The sequence below is a fragment of the Ovis canadensis genome, chromosome 14 (genome assembly GCF_042477335.2).
Source record: "Ovis canadensis isolate MfBH-ARS-UI-01 breed Bighorn chromosome 14, ARS-UI_OviCan_v2, whole genome shotgun sequence".
Taxonomy (NCBI): Eukaryota; Metazoa; Chordata; class Mammalia; order Artiodactyla; family Bovidae; genus Ovis; species Ovis canadensis.
In genome coordinates, this window is record NC_091258.1 from 56,576,530 (window position 1) to 56,599,063 (window position 22,534).

Here is a 22,534-nt window from a genome sequence, read left to right on the forward strand (position 1 = left end):
GCAATGTGGGAGACCTGGGTTCATTCCCTGGGTTGGGAAGATCCCCTAGAGAAGGGAAAGGCTACCTACTCCAGTAGTCTGGCCTAGAGAATGCCATGGACTGTGTAGTCCATGGGGTCGCAAAGAGTCAGACACGACTGAGCGACTTCCACTTCACTTCACATGGTTTGTGAAAACAGTTTAATGAGCTCCTCTTATCAGTTCTAGGAATGAGGAGAACTCTCCTGAAATCTACATTTCCACACATCAGCCAAGTGCCAAATTTGCAAGCAGGGCTTTCTAAAGATAGACTTCTCAGGCCTACGACAATAACTCTTTTCTGCACAATATGCAAAAAATAAATCTCAATCTAAGCATTACACCAAACCAAGTATCAAGTCAAAATGGATCAGACAGGGGTTGAGGGTGGGAGGGAAACTCCAAGAAGGAGGGGATATATAAAAACTTACAGCTGATTCAGGTTGTTGTACAACAGAAACCAACATTGTAAAGCAGTTATCCTCCAATTAAAAGTAAAGTTTTAAAAAATATTTCAGAGACCTCAGTAAAAGAGCAAAAACTACAAAACTCCTAGAATGAAATCTTCATGACCTCGAATTGGACAAAGTATTCTTGTTACTTTTCAGTAGCTCAGTCATGTCTAACTCTTTGCTACCCCATGGACTGCAGCACGCCAGGCTTCCCTATCCTTTACCATCTCCTGGAGCTTGCTCAAACTCATATCCATTGAGTTGGTGATACCATCCAATTACTTCATCCTCTGTCGTCCCCTTCTCCTCCTGCCTTCAATTTTTTCCAGCATCAGGGTTTTTTCTAAAGAGTCAGTTCTTTGCATCAGTTGGCCAAAGTATTGGTGCCTTCAGCTTCAGTCCTTCCAAAGAATATTCAGGACTAATTTCCTTTAGGATTGACTAATTTGATCTCCTTGCAGTCCAAAGGACTCTCAAGAGTATTCTCCAACACCACAGTTCAAAAGCATCATTTCTTCAGTGCTCAGCCTTCTTTATGGTCCAACTCTCACATCCACACATGACTACTAGAAAAACCATAGCTTTGACTAGACAGACCTGTGTTGCAAAGTAATATCTCTGCTTTTTAATATGCTGTCTAGGTTGGTCATAGCTTTTCTTCCAAGGAGCAAGCATCTTTTAATTTCATAGATGCAGTCACCATTTGCAGTGACTTTGAAGCTGAGAAAATAAAGTCTGTCACTGTTTCCATTGTTTCCCCATCTATTCACCATGAAGTGATGGCAAAGTAGTCTTAGTTACACACCAAAAGCACAAAAATCCATAAAAGAAGAAACATTAATTTGAATTGTCAAATTTTAAACTTCAGTGTTTCAGAAGATAACATTAAAAAAGAAGAAAAAAGCCACAGATTGGGAGAAAATATTTACAAATTGTGTATCTGATAAAGAATCTGTATCTAGAAAACATAAAGAGTTCTGTTAATTAAATAATCAAAAGATCACTCAATGTTTTTAATGGGCAAAAGATTTTTTAATTGAGTTATAACTGACATACAATGTTCTATTAGTTTCAAGTGTACAATATGATTCTATATCTGTATATCTTCAAAATGATCACCGTAATAAATCTACATGCCATCTGTCATTATACATGGTTATAGAATATTTTCCTAAGATGAGAACTTTTAAGATTTACTCTTTTGGCAACTTTCAAACATACAGTACAGTATTATTAACTGTTGTCACCATGCTGTACATCACATTCCCATGACTTATTTTATAACTGGAAATTTGTACTCATTTCGTCCACCCTGCAACCCCTACCTCTGGCAACCACCATCTGTTCTCTGTATCTATGAGCTTGGATTTTTAAAAATACATATTTATGTATTTATTTGGCCGTGCCGGGTCTTAGCTGTGGCCCTCAGGATCTTCAATCTTTGTTTCTTTGTTGCAGCATGAGGAATCTTTAGTTGTGACATGTGAACTCTCAGTTGTAGTATACAGGATCTGGGGTTTTTTTTTGTTTATTTTGTTTTGTTTTGATTCCACATATAAGTGAGATCACACAGTATTTTTCTCTGACTTATTTCACTTAGCATAATGCCCTCAATGTCCATCCATGTTGTTGCAAATGGCAAGATTCTATTCCTTTTTATGGCTAAGTAATATTTCGTGTGTGTGTGTGTGTGTGTGTGTGTATCACATTTTCTTTATCCAGTCATCCATTGATGGACACTTAGTTTGTTTCCATATCTTGGTTATTATAAATAATGCTGCAATGAACATGGGGTGCTTGTATCTTTTCAAAGTAGCTTTTGTGTTCTTCAGATAAATACCCAGAAGTGGAGTAGGTAGGTCACATAGCAATTCTAGTCTTAAGTTTTTGAAGAATCTCAAAACTGTTTCCCATAGTGGCTATACCAACTTACAGACCCACCAATGGTGTGTAAGTGTTGGGAATATTTTGTTAATTTATCTTGCTGATAGTTCATTATTAGTGTATAGAAATACAATTGATTTCTGTATATTGATTTTGTATCCTGTAACTTTACTGAATTCATAAAACAGGCAAAAGATGTGAATAGACATTTTACTAAAGAAGTTCTATAAATGACTAATAAGCACATGAAAAGATGCTCAGTGTCTTTAGTCAATAGTAAAAGGCATGTTAAAGACATAATAAGATACCAAGACAATACTAACAGACTGGCTATAATTAAAAAAAAAAAAAGACAATAACAAGTATTAGTGAGGCTGTACAGAGAAACTGGATACCTCATACATTCCTGAATGTAAATGACACAACCACCGGGGAAAACAGCGAGGTAGCTTAAAAAAATGTTACAACATAACTTACTGTACAACCAAGTAATTGCACTCCTAGGAATCTATACAAGAGAAATGAAAACATATGTCCAAACCAAGACATGAATGTGACTGTTTATAATAGCATTATTCCTCAGCCAAAAAGTAGAAAATAATCCAGATATGCAACAAGCAAATGGATGAGCAAAATGTACTATATTCATTAAACAGAACAGCGTGAAGCTGGATGGAGGAACAGACTTTACCCAAGTTCCCAAAGGAGGGGTCTTGCTACCTACTCAAGCATCTTTCAGGTGCTAGCTCATTCATTCTACAGATTCAGAACCACTGCAAAAACAACAGTCACAGTAGCAACCAAGCTCTAAGCCAGGTCTTGCTGAGTACATTCCCTTGAACCATCCTGGCAAGTGCCCAGTCACGCACGGTTCAGGCCAAGTGCTAGAAATGTCCTCCTGTCACACATGAGGACAGCTGAGGGTCACCAGCAAGAGCTCCAGCCAGCCAGAAACAGTAACTGACCACCTCCCCATCCTCAGCTGATGAAAACCCATCCAACTGACACTGGCCTGCTCTGTTCACCACCTGTCCACCTTTCCTCCAGAGAGCAAAGCACTAAACCACTTGCCCTGGAGTCAGACCTCCCCCGGGGATTCTCCACGCCCTGCACACACATGGGTTCATCGGTTTCTCTTCACGGTGTCTTTGTACTCCCTTCTCTTTCTCTCTCCCTCTCTCTACCTCCCTTCCCTCAGCTTGTTCTCCGTGACCAACCAACAAGCTTATGCCCACTCAGAAAGAGCAGTCATAGGGAATTCCCCAGTGGTCTAGTGGTTAAGACTCTGTGCTCCCAATACAGAACACCCAGGTTTGATCCCTGGTGGGGGAACTAGATCCCACACGCCACAACTAAAGAACAAAGATCAAAGAAAGAGCAGTCATGACCTGGCTGCAAATAGGATGGCACTTGCCCTCTCACTGACCAGTAAGTTTTCGCTCATGCATAGTCTGGACTCTCCAGCCAGGCAATGAGCTATTGGAAGCTCAGTTGGTGAATATCATTGATTTGGGAATTTTTTTGGAGGACATGATCACCAGTAAGAAATGAGTTTTGTATCACAGTACACTACACGCATACACATATACCTCCTGCCCCAAAAAAACGAGTCTCGGAAACTTCCCTGCACTCCAGTGGTTAAGTGGCTCAGTTGCATCTGACTCTTTGGGATCCCATGGACTGCAGCCTGCCAGGCTCCTCTGTCCATGGGATTTTTCCAGGCAAGAATACTGGAGTGGGTTGCCATTTCCTTCTCCAGGGGATCTTCCCGACAGGGATTGAACCAGGGTCTCCTGCGTTGCTGCTGCTGCTGCTAAGTCGCTTCAGTCGTGTCCAACTCTGTGTGACCCCATGGACAGCAGCCCACCAGGCTCCCCCGTCCCTGGGATTCTCCAGGCAAGAACACTGGAGTGGGTTGCCATTTCCTTCTCCAATGCAGGAAAGTGAAAAGTGAAAGTGAAATTGCTCAGTCGTGTCCAAGTCTTAGAGACCCCATGGACTGCAGCCTACCAGGCTCCTCCATCCACGGGATTCTCCAGGCAAGAGTACTGGAGTGGGGTGCCATTGCCTTCTCCGCTCCTGCATTGCAGGCAGACTCTTTACCGTCTAAGCCACTGGGGAAGCTGGAGGTTAAGACTCTGTGTTTCCACTATAGGGGGTGCAAGTTCCATCCCTGGTTGGGGAACTAAGATCCCATATGGCTCTGCCATACATGTGGTACTCTCCAATATATTCTATTCAACTCTCATAACTTTTCTGTTTTGTTAATATACAATGTTTTTTATTCACTGATAAGCTAAAGGTCCATTTCAATATGTTTCTTTTATATGCTTAATTTGTTTTATTAGCAAGCAAAGCCTTATAAAGGATGGTTTCATCTAGTCTTCATAGTCAGATTAATCTTCATCTTGACTAATCTGGAAGTAACGAAGCTAGTAAGTCTCCTTGTCTGATGCAGCCACACAAAGCCAATCACGAAGATTGTTCTTTTTAAGGTATTCCTTGCTAAGGTACTTCAAATATCTTTTAGAGAACTGTTTCTCAAAAACAACTATGATTTTATTTTTGACGCATTCAACGTGAACGACATTCCCAAGATTTCCAGTCTTGCCATTCACTTCAACTTTCTCCCGCAATAACTGTTCAAAATATCCAGAATCAAAAATTCCATCTTCTACTGAATGAGTAAGATCCAAATTAAACTTCCAGGTTAACTTCTTAGGCTTCTTACCTTTCTTCAGAGCCATCTTGGAAGGCTTTCCGTGAGATCACAGCAATTCTCATAACTTTTTAAAAAACCATAAAGTTTGAAACTTTACAATTCTGATTCTCTGACACCAACTGGGTGCCCAACAATTCAATTCAATTCTGTCACCAACTCCCAGAGTTAGCAGAGACCCCGCAGATTCTGGGCTCAGTGCCACAAGGCTGCCCCACTTTAGGCACCAGTTGCAAGTTGGGCGGGGGGGAGGACACCTGAATTTCTGACCAACCAGCTACAGATGAGAGGTTCCCACAACCCCTTTCTCAGCTTCAACAATTCACTAGAATGGCACACAAAATTCAAGAAAACCTTTTCCTGACATTCACTGTGGGTTATTTTGTTTGTTTGGCCACAATGCAAGGCCTATGTGATCTTAGTTCCTCAACCAGGGATCAAACCCCCAGGGCGTGCAGTGAGAATCCTAACCACTGGAGCACCAGGGAAGTCCCCACTGTGGTTTATGGTAAAGAATACAGCTCAGGAAAGCCAGGTGGAAGAGATCCACAGGCCAAGGAGGATGCGGAGCCTCCATGCCCTCTCCGGGCAGGTCTCCCTCCCTGATCCTTGATGTGTTCTCCAACTTCCAAGTTCCCCATCACTTAGCAGTTTAATGGAGGTTTCATTACTTCATTACGTGGGCATAATTGACTAAATCACTGGCTACTGGTGATTAAACTCAATCTCCAGCCTCTCTTTCCCAGAAGTCCAGGGGAGAGGCTGGAAGTTCCGACCCGCTCAACAGGCTTGCTCTTTCTGATAAACAGCACGCTCCCTAGCTCCCAAAGGCTCCCAACCCCCACTGGGTGTCATTTCATTAGCATACAAGACACACAAGTAATTCCAAGGGTTTTGGGAGCTCTGTGCCAGGAACCAGGCACAAAAACCAAACACTTTTTCTTTTTATTATACCACAGCAACCCACTGAATTGATTTCATTACACACCATGGGCCCCTTGTAAAACCTGCAGTATAGAGATGTTGCTGAGAGCATGACTGATTCACTAGCTGATAACAGCCACGAGGGTGCAAAGGAGGAAATTCTCCCAGTCCTTGGTATTTGGAACAGCTTCTTCTTAGTAAATTGTCTGATTTTGAATAATGGGTATGAAATGTGTTCCAGATCACATTCCCTTCTTACTGCCTGCCGGAAAACTCAGAGAAAACCATGACCCACGTCTAACAGAGGATATAAGACCTTGTAGTGGGTACTAGTCTTACTTCCAACTAAATCTCTTTTATTCTTCTTCCGCCTGCCCCCACATCCTCATCGTTCCTGTTAATCTTACACCCTACACAAGGGTGTTGTGTGTATGTATGTGTGCGTGTTAGTCACTCAGTTGTGGCCAACTCTTTGCAACCCCATGGACGACAGCCCACCAGGCTCTTCTATACATGGAATTCTTCAGGCAAGAACACTGGAGTGGGTTGCCATTTCCTTCTCTAGGGGATCAAGTGTGCTCAGTTCAGTTCAGTCGCTCAGTCGTGTCCGACTCTTTGCAACCCCATGAATTGCAGCACGCCAGGCCTCCCTGTCCATCACCATCTCCCGGAGTTCACTCAGACTCACATCCATCAAGTCAGTGATGCCATCCAGCCATCTCACCCTCTGTCGTCCCCTTCTCCTCCTGCTCCCAATCCCTCCCAGCATCAGAGTCTTTTCCAGTGAGTCAACTCTTCACATGAGGTGGCCAAAGTACTGGAGTTTCAGCTTTAGCATCAGTCCTTCCAAAGAAATCCCAGGGCTGATCTCCTTCAGAATGGACTGGTTGGATCTCCTTGCAGTCCAAGGGACTCTCAAGAGTCTTCTCCAACACCACAGTTCAAAAGCATCAATTCTTTGGCACTCAGCCTTCTTCACAGTCCAACTCTCACATCCATACATGACCACTGGAAAAACCATAGCCTTAACTAGATGGACCTTTGTTGGCAAAGTAATGTCTCTGCTTTTCAACATGCTATCTAGGTTGGTCATAACTATTCTTCCAAGGAGTAAGCGTCTTTTAATTTCATGGCTGCAGTCACCAGCTGCAGTGATTTTGGAGCCCCCCAAAATAAAGGCTGACACTGTTTCCACTGTTTCCCTATCTATTTGCCATGAAGTGATGGGACCAGATACCATGATCTTTGTTTCTTGAATGTTGAGCTTTAAGCCAACTTTTTCACTCTCCACTTTCACTTTCATCAAGAGGCTTTTTAGTTCCTCTTCACTTTCTGCCAGAAGGGTGGTGTCATCTGCATATCTGAGGTTAGTGATATTTCTCCCGGCAATCTTGATTCCAGCTTGTGCTTCCTCCAGCCCAGCGTTTCTCATGATGTACTCTGCATAGAAGTTAAATAAGCAGGGTGACAATATACAGCCTTGATGTACTCCTTTTCCTATTTGGAACCAGTCTGTTGTTCCATGTCCAGTTCTAAGTGTTGCTTCCTGACCTGCATACAGGTTTCTCAAGAGGCAGGTCAGGTGGTCTGGTATTCCCATCTCTTTCAGAATTTTTGACAGTTTATTGTGATCCACACAGTCAAAGGCTTTGGCATAGTCAATAAAGCAGAAATAGATGTTTCTCTAGAACTCTCTTGCTTTTTCTATGATCCACCAGATGTTGGCAATTTGATCTCTGGTTCCTCTGCCTTTTCTAAAATCAGCTTGAACATCAAGTTCATGGTTCACGTATTGCTAAAGCCTGGCTTGGAGAATTTTGAGTATTACTTTACTAGCATGTGAGATGAGTATAACTGTGCGGTAGTTTGAGCATTCTTTGGCATTGCCTTTCTTTGGAATTGGAATGAAAACTGACCTTTTCCAGTTCTGTGGCCACTGCTGAGTTTTCCAAATTTGCTGGCATATTGAGTGCAACACTTTCACAGCATCATCTTTCAGGATTTGAAATAGCTCAACTGGAATTCCATCACCTCCACTAGCTTTGTTCGTAGTGATGCTTTCTAAGGCCCACTTGACTTCACATTCCAGGATATCTGGCTCTAGGTGAGTGATCACACCATCGTGATTATCTTGGTCATCAAGATCTTTTTTGTACAGTTGTTCTGTGTATTCTTGCCACCTCTTAGTATCTTCTGCTTCTGTTAGGTCCATACCATTTCTGTCCTTTATCAAGCCCATCTTTGCAGGAAATGTTCCCTTGGTATCTCTAATTTTCTTGAAGAGATCTCTAGTCTTTCCCATTCTGTGGTTTGCCTATGTTTCTTTGCATTGATCGCTAAGGAAGGTTTTCTTATCTCTCCTTGCTATTCTTTGGAACTCTGCATTCAGATGCTTACATCTTTCCTTTTCTCCTTTGCTTTTCGCTTCTCTTCTTTTCACAGCTATTTGTAAGGCCTCCTCAGACAGCTATTTTGCTGTTTTGCATTTCTTTTCCATGGGGATGGTCTTGATCCCTGTCTCCTGTACAATGTCACGAACCTCCGTCCATAGTTCATCAGGCATTCTATTAGATCTAGTCCCTTAAATCTATTTCTCACTTCCACTGTATAATCATAAGGGATTTGATTTAGGTCATACCTGAATGGTCTAGTGGTTTTCCCTACTTTCTTCAATTTAAATCTGAATTTGGCAATAAGGAGTTAATGATCTGAGCCACAGTCAGCTCCAGGTCTTGTTTTTGTTGACTGTATAGAGCTTCCTCATCTTTGGCTGCAAAGAATATAATCAATCTGATTTCGGTGTTGACCATCTGGTGATGTCCGTGTGTAGAGTCTTCTCTTGTATTGTTTGAAGAGGGTGTTTACTATGACCAGTGAATTTCCTTGGCAAAACTCTATTAGTCTTTGCCCTGCTTCATTCCGTATTCCAAGGCCAAATTTGCCTGTGACTCCAGGTGTTTCTTGACTTCCTACTTTTGCATTCCAGTCCCCTATAATGAAAAGGACATCTTTTTTTGGGTGTTAGTTCTAAAATGTCTTGTAGGTCTTCATAGAACCATTCAACTTCAGCTTGTTCAGCATTACTGGTTGGGGCATAGACTGGGATTACTGTGATATTGAATGGTTTGCCTTGGAAACGAACAGAGATCATTCTGTCGTTTTTGAGATTGCATCCAAGTATTGCATTTCGGACTCTTTTGTTGACTATGATGGCTACTCCATTTCTTCTGAGGGATTCCTGCCTGCAGTAGTAGATATAATGGTCATCTGAGTTAAATTCACCCATTCCAGTCCATTTTAGTTCGCTGATTCCTAGAACGTCGACATTCACTCTTGCCGTCTCCTGTTTGACCACTTCCAATTTGCCTTGATTCATGGACCTGACATGCCAGGTTCCTATGCAATATTGCTCTTTACAGTATTGGACCTTGCTTCTATCACCAGCCACATCCACAACTGGGTATTGTTTTTGCTTTGGCTCCATCCCTTCATTTTTTCTGGAGTTATTTGTCCACTGATCTCTAGTAGCATATTGGGCACCTAATGACCTGGGGAGTTCCTCTTTTGGTATCCTATCATTTTGCCTTTTCATACGGTTCATGGGGTTCTCAAGGCAAGAATACTGAAGTGGTTTGCCATTCCCTTCTCCAGTGGACCACATTCTGTCAGAATCAAGTGTGTTAGGGTGCCTCAAATGCATTTTATTTGATTTCAATTTTTATTATCTTTTAAATTTTTTATTACTTTTATTTTATTTTATTTGGTTGTGCAGGCTCTTTATCATAACATGCAGGTTTTCTGTAGCTGCAGCACATGGGCTCTCGAGCTCACAGGCTCTCTAGTTGCAACTTGCTTGGGCTTTGTTGCTCCGAGGCATGTGGGATCTTAGTTCCCCAACCAGAAATCAAACTCATATCCTCTGTGTTGGAGGGGGGATTCTTAACCACTGGACCACCAGGGAAGTCCCTCAGATACATTTTAGAGTGAAGCCTGACAAACAATTATAATTCCTAGAGGGACAAGACCTTTTTGCCTACTATCACTCTGTATTTCTCCTGCAAGGTTTTTTCACATGGTAGAGGCTTCACAAATTTCAGGTTATGAAGGAACAAAGGGCAGGGTCAAGATGACTGTTCAGAGTCAATGGTATGGACGGCGGGCGGGGGTGGGGGGGGGTGGTGGTGCGGGTCGGGGAGAGGCTGGTTCTTAGCAACAGAATGGGTCCAACTTAAATATGACTATATAGGCCCTAAGACCTCCAACCAAATACCCGAAGAACTTCCAAATATGCTGGCACTTTGCTTTTCCCACCTCTGTATATTGATCTGCTACTTCTTTTCAACTTGGCAACAACCTGAGGTTTAGGATTTACAGCAGATCAGTGAGCTGCTCTTTGGATGTGGGCCTCTTCAAGTAGATCATGGGTCACTCTGGAAAAAGCTGGTGGCCAGGAGGGGCCCTCAGGGTGCGTTTCCACAGTGCTGACCTTAGGGTACTATGCTGATTCAGAAATCAACTCTATAGCGTGTACCGTTGCTAATACAGATCACGATTTTTCATGGATTCACTGGTGGAGGGCGGGGGGCTTCTCCCATAAGACGCCATCAGTTTAATATGGTGTGTGTGCCAGCTCCCCTGTGCACTGGCTGGGAGAGGAGCTGGCCCAAATCAGGAATGAAGACCCAGAACCTTGGTCCCTTCAGCACTGATGTTCTGCACCTGGGCTGCCTTTCTGGGTGAAAATGCATCCTCTCCAGGGGTCTTCTTGGAAGAACATGGGGTTTCTCAGCTTTCACCTGTGTGTGCTCCTCCTCTGAGATGCCTGTTATCTGGCACCTGAAGTTACAGCCGAAAGAGTTTCTGAGACCAACCAGGATGAGGCAGAAGGGTGTTTTAGCCCTTTCCTGCCCTGGGTCTACCTTCTGGTCTGGACCACCAAGGAGAAGCCTACTCCTTTGACAGTGAAAGTGTTAGTTATTCAGTCATGTCTGACTCTTTGCAACCCCATGGACTGTAGCTCGCCAGGCTCCTCTGTCCATGGAATTCTCCAGGCAAGAAAACTGGAGTAGGTAGCCATTCCCTTCTCCAGGGGATCTTCCTGGTTCAGGGATCGAACCTGGGTCTCCCAAACTGCAGGTGGATTCTTTACTGTCTGAGCCACTAAGGAAGCCCCTACTTCCTTGGGCTTTTCATAAAGAGCCTACACACGCCGCAGAACAATTAAAAGGTATCCCACTTACTCTCTCTGAGTGATCAACCCACCATGTGCGAACAGGGAAAGGAGGGCCACATTCAATGATTTCCTATGGCTACTGACCACATCCACACATGTCCCTCAAGTCGGAGTTTCTGAGACCTTTTCCACCATTGAGATGTCCCATGGGATATATGACTTCTTTGCCCCAAGTCCAAAATTTCTCTAACATCCCCATGTTTTCTCTTAAAGGTGTACGTCAATTTGCATTCTGACTCACGTATGTCCGTTTATTTTAGTGTAATATTTTTCTCCCACGTCTTTTAGTAAAATGTCCCTCTAGGAACAGGCTTGTTGACAGGCAATACAGGCTTGTACCAGCTTCGGAGACTTTACTGGAGCTGTGTGGCCTTAATCCATCTGACCCCAAATCCTGCTCTACCAGGGATTCAGGGAGACTGGAGTAAGCAGTGCCCAGTGCTCCCGTGTGGCCACCCGGCTAAGGCAGCAGATCAGCGAGTCTGGGAGGACGTCTGCTCCCAGCCCACCTCTCAGTGCAGGAAGGCAGACGCCCCCAAGGCCTTGGCTCATACATCCCCCTGCCCAGCCATCAGCCCCCCTCAGAACTGATAGTGTGAGCAGTCATGAACCTCAAATCACGCTCATACAGACCAATGTACCCCAGGGTACCCGTGTCCCAGGACTTCATCACCCTCTGGTTCAGAAGTCATAAACTGGAGGTCCATGGGTCTTGCTCATTTGACTCTCAGGGTGTTTTCCTCCCCCTTGAACTAGCTGCCAATATTTTAAAATTCAATTATCAGAAGATTTTTAAAAGGTAGGGGGTGGGAAGGTGGGGAGGGGAGTCAGATCTCTGGCTTTTCCTGAAAAAAGAAACAAGCAAAACTGAAGACCTGGCAACCCTAGCCCTTACACTCCATGTGGGCCGCACTGGAGTTGCCCGACCCCTCCCACCCAAACAGCATATGCTCTGCTCTTCACCACAGCCCCTGACACTCCCTGTTGCCTCACAGCACTGGTCCCTTCACTCCTTTCTAGGCCCTCCTGGCCCCAAGAAGGGAACCTAAAGCCCAAGATGTTAAATGCCTGCCCTTATTCAAAGAATCAGTTAGTTAAAATTAAGCTGTGTGACGACTTGGCTTTGAGTTTCACAAAGACCATCTGTTTTTGAGAAACATCATCACATGGCTACCCCAGCTTTTTCTCAAGGGAGGAAAGGGAGCTAGGAAAAGAGAAAGGATATTGTCTTTGTTTAGCCTGAAAAGGCACATTTAAAATACCTGCTATCTTCCAAATCAAATTCCAGGAAGCTCATGGACTCTTGGCCGATATGGATCAGAGTCGGTCTTCCCCAGGAGAGATTAAGCATCAGGAAAGCAGGGTCTCGCCTGAATTGCTCACAGCCTATAAAACCTGGCTCCTCACAACACCCACCCAGCCTCAAAGCTCCCTTACTGATGCCCATAAGGACCGGGACCTTTCCATTTCTACATTTGAGGATCAGTTTCCCAAACACAACCTCCCCCAAACATTCCATCTGTTCTACCTTCATCGGGAGGCTGTGGCAGAGCATTTGGGAACCTGAAAACAGACAGACAGACAGCACAGCAGGGCGCACTTTCTGACTACCCTTTGCTGGCAGGGACAGCCCCCTAATTGGCCAGCCAGGGACACCCACAGGCCAGGGCTGTGCTTGGCTGAACGCCCTATTTGTTTTTGGGAAACGGTTGGTGCCAGTTAAGTCAGATTAATAAATACCTTTAGGGTTTCCTCCAACAACATTCTCCAGAGAGGAGCACTTTGAACTTTCAGGTCACTGCAAGAATCATTAACCACCCGCACTCCACCCCCACCCCTGCCAGCTCAACACCGGACTTGACAACGAGCCTCAGAGGGGCTGTTTGCTGGTGTCATTCACAGAGCAAGACAGACAAAACCGCCCTAGTCCCCACCTTAGCAACGCCAAGTGCCCTGGCCAAAAAGGGCCTCCCTGACCACCTTCGGTCTCCAAGGCCACGCCACGCTGCATCACCCTCTGTCACATTTCCCTTTCATTGGTGCCCTGGAAAACATCACCTCCTGACGTGAGCGGATTTGTTTGCTTGTGTATTAAGCTTCCCCCAAGAGAGATTAACCATCAGGAAAGCAGAGCCTTGTCTGAATTGCTCACAGCCTTATCCCTTCGCATTTCAGGCACGCCTGCCACTTAGCAGGTGCTCAACAAATCCATTTGTTGGATGACTGGACAGGCACAGGGTCAGGGCTCCCCACCCGCCCCCCTCAACCGCACTGCTGGCCTGGCAAGATGTCAACCAAAACCCAAGGCTACAAACACACCAGCGGGGCCCTCAGCATGTCAAGCTCAGCGCATGGCAAGTCCTCCCAAAATCGGGGGGCTCTCTTGAGCTGCCCTGGCTGACGAGATCTGCTGCGTAGTGGACCTGACAACTCCCAGGTCCAGGCTTCTCTGGGGACAGGGACACAGTCAGACATTTCAAAAGGCGACGTGTTACAGCATTGTCCCCAGTCTCCTCCAGGAACAATCTTCCTCCCGCCCCGTTGGGGAAGTAGCTGGAGAAGAGGTTCCAGACACTTGGCCACCCGGGACTTGCACTGTCTGCTAGTCCACGAGTCACGAAACCAGCACAGGCACAACACTGTCGTTCTGACCCAGGGGCAGTGGGTCACTTACACTAATCTTCTGGGCCTCTCACAATTCTTCTGGATATCTCACAATAAAAATGCATAAGCGTAATCCATACACTTTGGAAAAGGACATTCAAACATTGAAAGTACAGTGTGACAAGTAGGAGTCACCTCTACCCTGCCTAGCTCCCAAGAACCCCTAACAGCGTTTTCTTCAACCCTTAAAATGTATACGCAGGGCATGCTGTCCTGGGTTTTTCTTTTCTCCTACTTCATACCTCACAGATCTTCCCTAAGGAACAGATTGGTTCAGAAATGAACTTAAGGAGAAGGGTGGGATGAAATGGGATATTGGGATTGACCTATATACACTACTGATACTATATATAAAAAAGATAATAACAACCTACTGTATAGGTTATATAACACAGAGAAGGCTACTTAATGTTCTGCAGTGACCCAAATGGGAAGGAAACTCCAAAAAGAGGGGATATGTGTATATGTATGGTTGATTCACTTTTCTGTACAGCAGAAATTAACACAACATTGTATAGCAATTCAATTGCAATAAAATTGAGAAAAAAAAGTTTTTTTAATGAATTTACCCCAAGTTCATGGTGAGAAACCCTTCTCCTCTCCTCACTGAGTGCTCAAGTAAGCGGCTCATAAGGAAGAGCGGACCATACTCCTCAAACATATTTGTGACCACGAGTCTTGTAGCTTTTTTACCAACACCTGATTTGATGTATCTGGCTTGGCCCAGCAGCCTCCAAGCATCCTGGGCTCCTTAAGGCCTCCAAGAGTGAACTTGACCCACTGAAAACAGCCATTAGCCATATCCTGCCAGCTTTCCAGGTTCCAGGTCCCAGCAAACACTCCCCATCTCTTTCTGGGTCTCTAGGAGGTATTTGTCTCAGTAAGCTGGTAGCATACACAGTGCCTGCCTCCCGTACACAGTGCAGAAGGTGGCATGGGGCTGGCAAGAGCTACCCCAGAACTCTGCAGAAGACAGTCTACAGGTAAGGCTTCACTGAGTTCTATGCTTGAGAAGTTAACTATGTTACCACCAGAGCATAACAATGAGTGTCCCAAGAGCCCCAGGCCTAGGAGCCCCCTCTCATTACAGAGATGAATGCTGGCAACAGAAAGGTTCCTATCCCTTCCTTTCTCTCAGCCTTTTCTTTATACATTCAACAAATATTCAGCAAGAAGTGACTGTAGATCAGGCATAAGAAAACAGGTGGGCCCCAAGAAAGTGGGGAAAGCAAACAAGAATAGGATAACTGGACCTCCCCCATCATCCTCCCACCCCCACCACACAGACAGTCTGCATAAAATACATGTCTTTAACACAACCAACCTCTAGGTGAGACAGGGCCCATTCCAGGTGCCAGAAATGAGGAGGAGGCTCAAAGCTAAAATCAAGAGCTGAGAGGAAGTCTGGCAGGTGGAGGAGTTTAGGAAATAGATGGATAGGCCTTAGGAGAGGCAGGACTCCCAGTTGAGGTGGCGGAACCAGCAGACACTTACTTCAGAAGGTTCTCAGCTCCTGTTCTCATCCGCATGGCTTTCAAGATCTTCTGGTTCAAGGCAGCCCTCTGATTCTGTAGTTTGCTCCGGCCAGTCTGCGCAAGGGGATTGCAACCCTAAGGGAAAGAAAATAAGAGAAGCCCCTTTAAAGATCAGCCACTCTAAAAATGATGACAAATGTCAAACACAACAGAAAAAAAATTTTTTTAATACTCATCTTTTCTGAAAATAAAAGTAACATTAACATGGAAAATATATGAGAAGCCAAAAAGTGTAAAAAAGAAAATAAAAGTCATTCACCATAACACAACGCCAAAACAGGCACTGTGAATTGACTCTGAAGTGAGTAGGAATTTCTTTCCTACTCAATGTTTTTTAAGAAGATTTTTTTTAATGTTTATTTATTAACTTGGCTGTACCAAGTCTTTTAGTTGTGGCATGCAGGATCTTCGACTTTCATTGCACCATGTGGGACCTTTAGTTGCAGCATGCGAACTCTTAGCATGCAGCATGAGGGATCAAGTTCCCTGACCAGGAATTGAACCCTGGCCCCCTGCATGGGGAGCTTGGAATCTTAACCACTGGACCACCAGGAAAGCCCCTGCCCACCTATTTTATATGCATAGTGTTACCTTCCACATTAGTGGCTGTGTCAGGAGTTCTGCAGACCAGCCACATGACTGGAGTTTCGCAGGACTCAACATACAGTTCACTCACAGCTGACATTTACGACAGAGGTTCAATAAGGACACATAGCCGGTTCACTGGGAAAAAGAGAGCTGAGAGGAATCCAAGTGCAGGCCTCCTTAGGTATGAAGGATCATACAAAGCACGCTCCTCCCCCCAGGAACAGCATGTATGCAATGCCATGGCCAGCGTCGGCCTCTCAGAAAATCAAGACTCAGGACTTCCCTGGCAGTCCAGCATTTGGGACTCCAGGCTTCTCCTGCAAGGGGCATGGGTTCAGGGCTCCTGGCTGAGCAACTAGATGTCACATGCCACAACTAAAGGTCCCCCACTAGCCTTAGGCAACCATGAACCTACTTTTTCTATCTGTACAGACTCGCTTAATCTGGACATTCCACATGATGGAATGTCTGTTGCAATGGGCTTCTTTCACTTAGTTTAAGGTTTATCCACAGTGCAGCACGTATCAGTACTTCACTTCTGTCCCTAACACTCCAGTCGATATGCACATTCATTATCCATTCATCAGTTAAAGGACATTGGGGGCTGCTTTTCACTGTTGGCTCTTATGAATGGGGCTGCTTACTTCCGTGGAAGTTTCTATGCGAATGAATGTCTTCCTTGCTCTTGGCTATAGATCTAAAAGTGGAATATTGTGTCAAATGGTGGTTGTTGCTGTTCAGTCTCTAAGTCATGCTCAACTCTTGGAGACTCCACGGACTGCGGCACGCCAGGCTTCCCTGTCCTTCACTGTCTTTCGGAGTTTGCTCAAAGTCATGTCCATTGAGTCGGTGATGCTATTGAACCACCTCATCCTCTGTCACTCCCTTCTCTTATGTCATATGGTTAATTCTCCTATGTCATAGTCACACATCATATGGTTAATACTACGTTTAACCATTTGAGGTCAAACTCTATTCCAAAGTGGCTACAATATCTTACATTCCCACCAGCAGTAGATGAGGACTCCAATTTACCCTTATCTTCCTCAATACTTGTTATTATTGTCTTTTTTATTATAGCCAGCCTAGGATGTGTGGTATTTCCCTGTGGTTTTGCTTTGCACTTCCCTAATGGGTAATGATGTTGAACATCTTTTCATGTGCTTATTGGCCATTTGTATATCTTTGGAGAAAGATCAATTCAGGTTTCTTGCCTATATTTAAGCCAGGTTGTCTTTTATTGTTGAGTTGATATGTATTTTTAATCTTTGCCAAATTGATATGTGAGCTTTTCACTTTCATGCATTGGAGAAGGAAATGGCAACCCACTCCAGTATTCTTGCCTGGAGAATCCCAGAGACAGAGGAGCCTGGTGGGCTGCTGTCTATAGGGTCGCACAGAGTCAGACATGACTGAAGCAACTTAGCAGCAGCAGCAGCATTCTCCCAATTTGCATTTGTTATTAGTGAAGGGAAACACTTTTTTTTTCTTATATTATTGATCTGTTAAATTGTTTTTTTCTGGAGAATTGTCTGTGTTCTCTGTCCATTATTTCCTGGGGTATTTAGTTTACAATCAATGTTTCACTGTGAAAAGTTCAAGGTCAGGAAAAAAGTTTCCCCCTTTTTTTTTAACATCCATGTGCCAAATCCAGCCTCCAGTTGCTCTCTCTTTCTTGGCCTCACTGGGCAGCATGCAGGATCTTAGTTCCCTGACCAGGGATCCAACCCCTGCCTCCTGTATTGAGAGCACGGAGTCTGAACCATCAGACCAACAGAAAAGTCTCTAGATTATAATCAATGTTTCATTGTGAAAAGTTTAACATCAGAAAAAAAAGTTTCCTTTTTTTTTTTTTTTTTTTTTTTGTCTGAGCAGCTTTCGGGCACATAGTTCCCCATCAGGGATCAGACCTGGGCCACCACAGTGAGAAGCCACATCCTAAACACTGGACTGCCAAGGAATTCCCCCCTTTTGTTTGGTAAATTATAGTTGATTTACTATATAGTGTTAGTTTCAGGTGTACAGCAAAGTGATTCAAAAAGTTTCCTTTTAATCTAATAGTGTTCTTCCCACTCCAGCAGGTATTAATAGAAGCCCAGGGATCTGAAGGTTCCATTCCTTTCTAAAGCATATCTTTGAGCTCTGCCCACTGACAGGGCTTATGCTCACACCCTGGGAGTGGCTGGTGGGCAGTATTTGGCGAGGCAACTGCCCTTTCTCTCTGCGTCACTGCTTGGTCACTGTCATTGCAGCCCTGTACATACCTAGCCTCCCACACCTCTGCCCCAAGCCACACCCATGGCCTTGACCCCAAGGAGGAAGAAATGGGTTATCTGCAGCCCCAGCCTTCTCAGGGATTCCCATATTAGCCGCCTTTGGACCACTGAGTCAGAAAGGAGCTGTTACATGTCTCCTTCCACAGAGATTTCTCATTCTCCCATCGCATCAGGTGGCAGAGTGGTAAAGAATCTGCCTGCCCATGCAAGAGACGCAGGTTCGATTCCTGGGTTGGGAAGATCCCCTGGAGAAGGAAATGGCAACCCACTCCAGTGTTCTTGCTTGGGAAATCCCACTGTTAGAAGAGCCTAGGGAGCTACAGTCCATGGGGTCGCAGAGAGCTGGACACGACTCAACAACTAAGCAACAACAACGTAGCAGGTGGCCACCCCCACCTGTCCCCCACGCAGCTTCCCAAATTCAAATTACACAGTCACAATCTGACTTGGAATAGTCTTAAAATTAAGACTATTAATGGTTTTCACACCATTAAATGACCCTTGATTGAAAGTAAAAATCAGAAAATCAGACCTAAGATTAAAATGTCTTTAATATTAAGCTAACAATATTACAGGGCTAAAATAATTGCAGGCCTCTTTCGTTTCTACTTCCCAGAATTACTATGAAGGGGTGGCTTGATCTGACTTAAAATTACATGGTTCACCAAGGCTGTGTTCTATTTTACAGAGAAGCCTTAATAACTAATTCCTTTACGGACATTCCCAGAGCTGATAAGCAGCCATTCCAGCTCAAGGATAAGAACTTTTTCCTGCTCCCATACCTCACCCAGCGTCTGGCAGGCCTGGAATGGCTACACCCTAACCAGCCCACAGATGTGGGGTCAAGTTTCCAGATAAGACATAGGAATGCTTAGGATTAGATCTGATTGAGTGACTGGACCCCAAATCACATTACTTCTTACTGACAGGTAGGAATGCTGGGCCTGTTGGAAACACCAGACACACCCACAGGGCTATTTGGAAACTACCCAGAGCCCTGAGAGATGAATCTGGGTTGAGACTGTCAAAAAGATGCCCTAGAATCACAGAGGCTGCTTGCTGTCTACTGGCCCCTGCCAAGGGGGCTCTCTACTAGTGGGGACCCACAGTCACGCCTAGTTCTTCATTGGATCCCAACAGGAGGAAGCACTGTTCCAAACTGGACTGTGGGCTTGTGCCCAGGACCTAGGCAGCACCCGTCAGACTGGCCTGGCCTGGGAACTGAGGACGGGGAGGGGGGAGCAAATGAACTGCCCTGGCCTCTAGGATCACTGTCCTTAAGTCTTACAGTGAACCTGAGTCTGTCCACTGTACACAGTCTGTCAGTTTCCTGACCAGACTAAGGCTTGGGCAAGGGCGTTCGTCTCAACACACGGAAGGATGGTCCAACTGCCAACACCCGAGAAAAGCAAGTACGGAGTGAAAGTTCAGCTTTCTCACTAGCTTAGTGGGGTCTCCCATGTGTTGGACAGCCCACGTGGGCTCTGGTACAGCATCCTGGACCCCACAATTCTAAAGCTTGGAGGATGAGTGAGCTACCCAAGATGTTAAAGGCAGGGGACTTCCCTGGTAGTCCAGGGGTTAGTTAAGACTTCATGCTCCCAGTGCAGAGGACGTGGGTTTGATCCCTGATCAGGGAACTAGATCCCACCTGCCCCAACCAAGAGTTTGTGTGAAATAAAAAAAAAAAAAAAAACAAAAAAACAAAAACATGCTGGACACAGTAAGGATGAGAGAGGGACTTTAAGCCCACGTCCTTTCTGCCACTCTGAGTTGAGCTGGAGCAGCAGGAATGTGTGGGGATATCGGGACAGCTCACCTATCAATTCCCAGGCTTCCCTCTCATGGTTCCCAGCTGAGGGCTGCCTGACATCACGCACGCACACCCTTTGGCCACAGTGACCCAATTTCCACTCTCCCACCTTGTAGCCCATAACAGTCAGGCTGGCAGACTCATGCTCCCACACCTCCTTTCCAAGAGGAAGGACATCTGACTCATGCCTGGCCAACTGGAAACCAAACTCACCTCGGGTCTGATTCAAGGTGAGCACTTGACATAGGATAACCAGAGCCCATCAAGGATGGGCCTTCACTTTCCCCCATCAGCCCTGAATCTAGGAAGATGCTGAGACTGGGCAGCTGCAGCCACGTTACCAGAGCGGGGGAGTGTCTTCCCCAAAACGGAGCTAACCTGGGGGAGCAGAACTGAGAAACTGAGTCTTGGGTGACATTTGAGCCCTAGATCAAGCCAGGCCTGAAGCCGTTCCTCAGGACTTCTTAGTTCCAGGAGTCAAATGCATTCCCTTTATTGCTTACACCATTTTTTAAAAATAAATATAATATACAATTCTTGTCATTCCCCAAGGCAACCAAGACTCTGGTTTCTATCATCCTAGACTTTTGTATGTTTTAGAACTTTGTATAAATGGAATTATATAGTATATATTCTTTTGTGTCTGACTTATTTTGTTCAATACATTGCTTTGGGATTCATCCATACTGTTATATTTATGAGTGGTTTGTTCCTTTTCATTGCTGAGTAGAATTCCATTGTAAGAATGTACCATACCAGATCAAACCAGTCAGTCCTAAAGGAAAGTGAAAGTGAAAGTCGTTCAGTCATGTCCAACTCTTTGCAACCCCATGGACTATACAGTCCATGGAATTTTCCATGCCAGAATACTGGAGCAGGTAGCCATTCCCATCTCCAGGGGATCTTTCCAGCCCAGGGATCAAACCCGGGTCTCCCACATTGCAGACGGATTCTTTACCAGCTGAGCCACCAGGGAAGCCCAAGAATGGTGGAGTGGGTAGCCTATCTCTTCTCCACCAGATCTTCCCAACCCAGGAATCAAATCGGGGTCTCCTGCATGGCAGACGGATTCTTTACCAGCCGAGCCAGCAGGGAAGGAAATTAATCCTAACAGAAATTAACCCTGAATATTCACTGGAAGGACAGATGCTGAAGCTGAAGCTCCAACACTCTGGCCACCTAATGCGAAGAGCCGACTCACTGGAAAAGACCCTGATGCTGGGAAAGATTGAAGGCAGGAGAAGGAGATGACAGAGGACAAGATGGTTGGATGGCATCACCGACTCACTGAACATGAGTTTGAGCAAACTCCAAGAGATGGTGAAGGACATGGAAGCCTGGTGTGCTGCAGTCCACAGGGTCACAGAGAGTTGGACACAACTGAGCGACTGAATGACGACAACCATTAAAGTGACCTGAGCGCCTGAATGACGACAACCACACGTAGTGTGCTTATTTGCCTAAACCATTTGGGAATAGATCTCCTGGTAACTACAGCTAAGAAAAAGTCCTAACCAGAGTAAGTTCATCCAGAGTAAAAACTCTATGTGTTAATATACATGCACATGTCCTTTGTGAACAATCAAGCTGTTTGGCTGGGAAACAAGTATTTAAGGGCAGGATCTACGGGACTTCCCTGGTGGTACAGTGGCAAGGAATCTGCCTAGCAATGCAGGGGACACCAATTCAATCCCTGGTCCAGGAAGATTCCACATGCCTTGGGCAACTAAAGCCCATGGGTCACAACTACTGAAACCCATGCTTCTAGAACTCGTGCTCAGCAACAAGAGAAGCTACCACAATGAGAAGACTCTGCACTGCAACGAAGAGTAGCCCCCATTCTCTGCAGCTAGAGAAAACCTGCGCACAGCAAAGAAGACCCAGCATAACCAAAAACAAACAAACAAAAAGAGCGGGATCTAGGGACTTACTTGCAGTCCAGTGTTAGGACTCTGCACTTCCGCTACAGGGGACATAGGTTTGACTGCTGGTCAGGGAACTAAGATCTTGCACACTGCGTGGCGTGGCTCCCCCACCCCCCAAAAAAGTAAAAAGTAAAAACAGACACACACACACACACACACACAAAGAGCAGGACCTAGGCAAACACCAGAGGCAGTGGGTTTGGAGAAAGGAAAGGCTATTCAACCTACATTTGCAGAGACTGACAATGAAAAGGCAGACAGGCCAGGTCACTGGGAAGGCAGACACAGAGGCATTGGAGGAATCTTTCCTCCCAAAAAGGAGGGGTGCGGTGGAGGGAGGGTGGGGGACTTGCTCTAGGCAGTGCCTGGCACCTGGCTCCCCCTACACCCCAGAGAACCAGTGAGGCCCTTCTTCCACACAGCCAAAGATAAAACTCACACATGTAGATATGTTTCCAGCAAACTGAGGGCACAGTGTGAACTTGAGGTCTCCAGGTCAGGAG

At 45.3% G+C, this 22,534-nt stretch overlaps 2 protein-coding genes across 3 annotated transcripts in view; both read right to left on the reverse strand.

Moving 5' to 3' along the window:
- RHPN2 (rhophilin Rho GTPase binding protein 2) overlaps nt 1-22,534 on the reverse strand; it is a 70,882-nt gene that overhangs the window by 41,017 nt on the left and 7,331 nt on the right. For both annotated transcript variants that reach the window (XM_069549002.1, XM_069549003.1), the window contains exon 2: nt 15,389-15,504. In XM_069549002.1, the coding sequence (XP_069405103.1) occupies nt 15,389-15,504 (116 nt within the window). The remainder of the gene's footprint in view (nt 1-15,388; nt 15,505-22,534) is intronic.
- On the reverse strand, nt 4,760-5,101 carry LOC138418102 (ribosomal protein eL22-like). The gene has a single exon (XM_069549006.1). It carries the CDS (start codon nt 5,099-5,101, stop codon nt 4,787-4,789), a length of 315 nt encoding a protein of 104 aa, XP_069405107.1. The 3' UTR covers nt 4,760-4,786.